The following is a 6,019-nucleotide window of genomic DNA, read 5'->3' as shown; positions in this document are numbered from 1 at the left end:
GAGTTACGACTTATAAAATTTTAACATTACAAACTGGTAGACGAATCTATTAATAGAGCAACTAGTAGATAATTTCTAGCTATATTCTTGTTCGTCGTATTTATTCATCTCCTTTATTTTAGGGAGAAAAACGAAGAGATATTCGTTCTTAGTTTCAGAAGGAATATCCCTTGTCGCATTTGGAAAGATAGATTCTCCGGAATCAAACTGTCAAACTACTTTCCAATGTCTTACGTCTCAGTCTTTTATATCTGTTGGCTTGAAAACAGGAGTTTTAAGTCTGAGAAAAAATCCTTGTTATATTCGGAAACAGTCCAACGGTATTCGAAAGCTCACCATTAAAATAAGAATCATTGCATGTCCTAAACAACAACATGATGTTTTGGTAAATTTATTTGTCTTCCCACCCAACTTTGGTCCGGCGAATACGATACTTAATAGCTACAACGAGCAGAAAGTAAGAAGTATGGTAAAACAAGACCGAATATTAGGCACAAAAAAAAGTATGGCAAACACATTACACAGGATTATGCGAATGACCAGAGAATGTGACAATCCAACAGCATATAGAACAAATATGGCATCTGCTATGGTCAGGGAGGCCTTAACACAAGTAATCGATGAGCTTGTAGCAAAGTTTGTCACAATTCCAGGTATTTATATTTATTATTCTTCCGATCGACTGTCGGTAAAAGGCAAATAAAAGACACAAAATCACTGGCGCACTAGTTGAGGTCATATCACTTGACGATTCGCTACGATTTCGCTACAATATATTATAAACACATGTCAGATGTCAGCTATTTTGGCTACAGACCATAGTATAATTTAAAATGAGGAGAAATGAAATTCTGCCACATGTATATATATATATACGAGGGTGGAAGAGATTTATTTCATGGCTTTATTGCATCGAATAAACTGGAAAATATGAGTGTTTAAGTATGTAGATATTACTGCACTGATTCATAACTACTAACACATGCAAGGAAATGAAAAAAACTATATTTTTGGTAGCAGTTATACCAAAACCTAGAAACAAAAAACTATGCTCATGTTTCCCTTTTTTTCTTATAGGCGTGGATGGAAAAGTGATATCTCATCTGTCCCTCAATACGTTATTTACAAGTGCTAGTTTGAATTCCTTGGCGAGTAAAACAGAATGTTATACTCCAAAAGCTAATAATTGCGACAGAAATTCTGTGTATAGAACGATCGATGGCAAGTGCAATAACCTCAACAATCCATTGTTTGGTTCCGCCTCGACTGCACTTACTCGCTTCTTGCCAGCACAATATTTCGATCTCGATGGACTGAATGATCCTATCGGATTACCAGGCCAAGTTAATGTCCCAGATATTCCAGCAACATTCAAAGTAGTTCGTGATTTCATTGTAAATCAGGAGAAATATCAGGAGCTAAACACTCAGTTCTCTCATATGTTCATGCAATATGGACAATTTTTAGACCACGATCTAGATCTGTCACCAGAAATTGAGAATTCTGACAGATGCATGAACACAAGGTATATACGTCGTATCTTTTGTGATATGACAGGCAGGAACCGAAATCGAATAATATAATTATATATATATATATATATATATATATATATATATATATATATATATATATATATATATATATATATATATACCAACACGTAAATCTTACATTTTTTTTTAAACTAAACCAACTGTATGTTATCACTTCAAACGTATTTTGTAGGTGTGATGGATCAAAAGGCGATTTTGTTGAGCCATGTTACACAATTCTACCACTGGAACCCTGTTACAGGTGTATACATTTTTCACGTTCGGCGACTGTTTGTCCCATTGATGGGAATGGTAGAATAACCAAACGACAACAAATCAACGTGAATACAGCATTTGTGGATGGTTCACAGATTTATGGCTCCGATGAAAAGCTTGCGAAAAGCTTGAGAGATTTGAAAAGTCAGTATTAGTAGCTAGGAATTAAGCACGTTTGCTCCCCCAGAAACCCCGTAAATTTTTGTAATTTAGGAGATTTTTATCGATGTTGAATGTGATATCTTGCATTCCCGAGCTTAAAAAACACCAGAAATGATTATTTTGACCTTTTTGAAACGAGGATTATATACTTTCAGGTTTTTTTTAACAGTTTTTTCAGGGTAGTAGTATTTGTATGTAGTATTTCAGGAGCCCTGTAAACCTCCCGCTCAGGGCACGCCCCAGTTATTAACTATTCAGTCAATCAAACTCAGGAGATTAGCCTCCTAGCTCCTGTCTCTGACATAACTGTATTGTAGAAATTATTCAGTTATTCTTATCAGTACATGCAGTTTTGAAGACCACTATTTGAAAAGGTTAATTTTTCAATGAACTAGATTTGGTCCATTCCTACCATTCAGATATGAAATGTCATAAAAACACTAGAATATTTCCATGCAGTGATATGTATGCATTTTTGTATCTCTTCAAGATGGTAAAGGATTGCTCAGAACAGGAACTCGTGTTCAGAATTTTGGTGATTTTTTGCCTGACAATGATTGCAGGCTCACGTTCCCATCTGATTTGTGTCGGCTGTTAGGCGGATGTTTTCTTGCTGGTGATGGTCGTACTAGTGAACAGATGGCCCTCGCTTGCATGCACACACTATTTCTGCGAGAACACAACCGAATTGCTGAGGAATTAGGAAGACTTAACCCCAGCTGGAATGGAGATAAAATCTACAATGAAACAAGAAAAATAGTCGGTGCTGTGTTGCAAAAAATTACCTACGAAGATTTTTTACCTATTATTATTGGCGACAGTCTTCCAACATATAACCAATATGATCCCAGCGTTAACCCGGGAATTTTAAATTCTTTTGCTACAGCTGCATTTAGATTTGGACACAGCTTAATAAGACCAACATTTGATAGATTAGATAAAGGTTTTAATCCGACGGGTAAACCTATTCTTTTACGTGAGATGTTTTTCAACAATACGTTTATAAGAAAAAACGACATCGATCAATTACTACTTGGCCTACTTGGAAACGAGTCACAAATTGTCGACCGTAAGATTGCCAATGGAATATTAAACCATTTGTTTGAACGTCCAAATTCGCCTGGTTTGAATCTTGCTGCATTGAATATCCAGCGTGGCAGAGATCACGGCTTGCCAGGTTACAACGCATTCAGAGGTAGATGTTCTTTGAAGAATGCAAATTCGTTTCAAGACACAGCAAATGAAATCCGTAACCCCCGTAACAGAAAGCTTTTATCGCAGTTGTATAAGGACGATCCAGATCTTGCTGATTTATGGGTAGCGGGTCTAGCAGAAGCTCCTATTTCTGGTGGAACTGTCGGAGAAACGTTTGCATGTATTATTCGCGAACAAATGAGAAGGGTAAGAGATGGGGACAGGTTTTTTTACATGAACAATGTGTTTTCAAACCAACAGTTGCAAGAAATAAGAAAAGCGAGTCTGTCAAAGATTATGTGCGATAATTTGAAAAACATCGTCTCCGTGCAACCAAATGCTTTTATGGCTGGTTCACAACGAAAAGAATGTAGCCAAATACCTGGTATTGACCTCAGCGCGTGGAAAGGTTGGTTTATGATTATCACTTAACCATATCGTGATTGTTGTTGTCACCATTAGTGATGTTGTTGTGGTTGTTGTTGCTGTTGTTGGTGGTGGTGGTGATGTTGTTGGTGGTGGTGCATGGTGATGTTATCTTGTTGGTGGTGGTGCATGTTGATGTTGTTGGTGGTGGTGCATGTTGATGTTGTTGGTGGTGGTGCATGTTGATGTTGTTGGTGGTGGTGCATGGTGATGTTGTTGGTGGTGGTGCATGGTGATGTTATCTTGTTGGTGGTGGTGCATGTTGATGTTGTTGTGGTTGTTGTTGGTGGTGATGTTATTGTTGGGGGTGGTGATTTTGTCGATGTTGTTGGTTTTGGTGGCGGTGATATCGTTGTGGTTGTTGTTGTTAGTGATGTTGTTGTTGGTAGTGATATGTTGTTGTGGTGGTGATGTTCGGTTGTTGGTGATGTTGTGGTTGTTGTTGGTGGTGATGTTGTTGTTGTGGCCTTTTTGTTGGTGGTGGTGGTGCTGTTCTGTAATCCTGCAGTCTAATAACCGTATCATAATAAGCAACTCACGACTAATCTTTTGTAGGGAAGACTGTGACGTCCTGTGCTACGAAAACCTCTGATGGTCGTTGTTGTGTTTTTCCATTTACTTATAAGAACAAGAAGTATACATCATGTAAACAAAGTGACGTTTATGCATACAGTAAATGGTGTGCAACTTCGAGCACATATGTTAGTGGCAATAATTGGGGATATTGTCAAGGTAATCCTTACTTCAGCAACTTTATAAAAATTATAGCTCGAATATATACTGCAGTGACATTGTGGTGTATAATATTAAATCTTAAACGATGATCATGCGTTTTATTTTATTGCTATGTTTGACATTAGTTTAGGCTTCTTCACTTAGAATGCAAACGGCGAATATTCATTTTTAAGCGACTCACGACTAATCTTTTGTAGTGAAGCCCTGTGCTACGAAAACCTTTATCTTTGATGGTCGTTGTTGTGTTTTTCCGTTTACTTATAAGAACAAGAAGTATACTTCATGTAAACAAAGTGACATTTATGCAAACAGAAAATGGTGTGCAACTTCGAGCACATATGTTAGTGGCAATAATTGGGGATATTGTCAAGGTAATCCTTACTTCGGCAACTTTATAAAAATTATAGCTCGAATATATACTGCAGTGTGGTGTAGAATATCAAATCTTAAACGATTATCATGCGTTTTATTTTATTGCTATGTTTGACGTTAGTTTAGGCTTCTTCACTTAGAATGCAAACTGCATGCGAATATTCATTTCTAATCGCGGTTCTGTTTTCCACCTAAACAGAAGCACCATTGGTGTTAAACAAATAGTTAAATGCTACCAGAGATTTAACAGACGCAGTAATTGCAATGAGGAATATATAGTTGGAACCATATTAGCTTTGTTTAATTAAACGGACCTTCAGAATACAATTATTAAGTCGAGGATTTAGTCACCGCGCAGTTTGACCCTCGGAATTCAATCTGTACATACAGACGTGTTAACAACTGCAATTAGCCCATGACGAATATGCCGCTATTTTTGGGGTATTTTTTTTCAAAACCAAGAGCGTAAGACCTCGAGTCATAACAGCAACAATCCTTATTTTTAGGCTGGTTTATTCTTCAAATGGTCTGTTGATTCTAAAAAAAGCCTATTTGAGTAAATACTCCAAAAAAGTACCCCAAAAAAACGTCATCATGAGAAAGACCAATTAAACCACTTTTCAGTTAAAACTATTTATCCTGTTAATGCATTTTTTATCACCATTTCTTTGTTCACGATTTCTTATTTTTACTCTATTTTGCAGCCACTGGTTGATATTCGTATACTTTGATACTAAAACATGAAGAATTTGTTCCGGGAAGAAAAATTATAAAACAGAAGAAAGATGAATTGTTAGAAAGAATAGAACTAATGATTATGATCCTTATACAATATAATTATTTGTACTGTTTTGTTAAACAGATGTCTAATATATATATGGAAACATCTGTTATATATGGACTATTGTCTATACTTGTATAGCCCCAAAGACACTCGCCAATTTTTAGTCCCATGACCATGTGTCAATGACACCACCAAAATGGGGGGAAACATGTTTTAACCATCAGTTTTCAGATTGCCCTGGCATTGCAATATCCAATAAATATGCTTTAGGCAACCACTAGAAATGCAGCCAACAATCTTTAAAATTGGCACAATCATCTGGCAAAAATTTCCAGACACTGAGATCGTCCAGCAACTAAAAAACGTTGGTTTTTATCAGCATTACAATCCACGGATGTTGTCTTTTTCATCTTTCATAAGTAGGAAACAAACATCTTTCATAAGTAGGACGGCAATGCACGTCACAAGGAAACAAGGAAAATTGCATCTTGTACAACAAGCACAATACTTAATCTATGAAAAGGCATGGCTAAAA

The 6,019-nt window shown here is 36.6% G+C and overlaps 1 protein-coding gene across 1 annotated transcript; it reads left to right on the top strand.

Annotated features, from left to right (window-relative positions):
- The first annotated feature begins 427 nt into the window (after nt 1-427).
- Nucleotides 428-5,599, top strand: LOC114536336 (lactoperoxidase-like). Its single transcript, XM_028557696.1, has 7 exons — nt 428-653; nt 1,078-1,525; nt 1,729-1,955; nt 2,464-3,576; nt 4,149-4,325; nt 4,526-4,699; nt 5,405-5,599. The coding sequence occupies exons 1-7, from the start codon at nt 506-508 to the stop codon at nt 5,413-5,415; spliced, it is 2,298 nt and encodes a 765-aa protein (XP_028413497.1). The 5' UTR covers nt 428-505; the 3' UTR covers nt 5,416-5,599.
- Nucleotides 5,600-6,019: the final 420 nt, after the last annotated feature.

Source organism: Dendronephthya gigantea, unplaced genomic scaffold, assembly GCF_004324835.1.
Source record: "Dendronephthya gigantea isolate DGI-Jeju-01 unplaced genomic scaffold, DenGig_1.0 000133F, whole genome shotgun sequence".
NCBI classification, from domain to species: domain Eukaryota; kingdom Metazoa; phylum Cnidaria; class Anthozoa; order Malacalcyonacea; family Nephtheidae; genus Dendronephthya; species Dendronephthya gigantea.
This window is presented reverse-complemented; position numbering and strand designations above follow the sequence as displayed.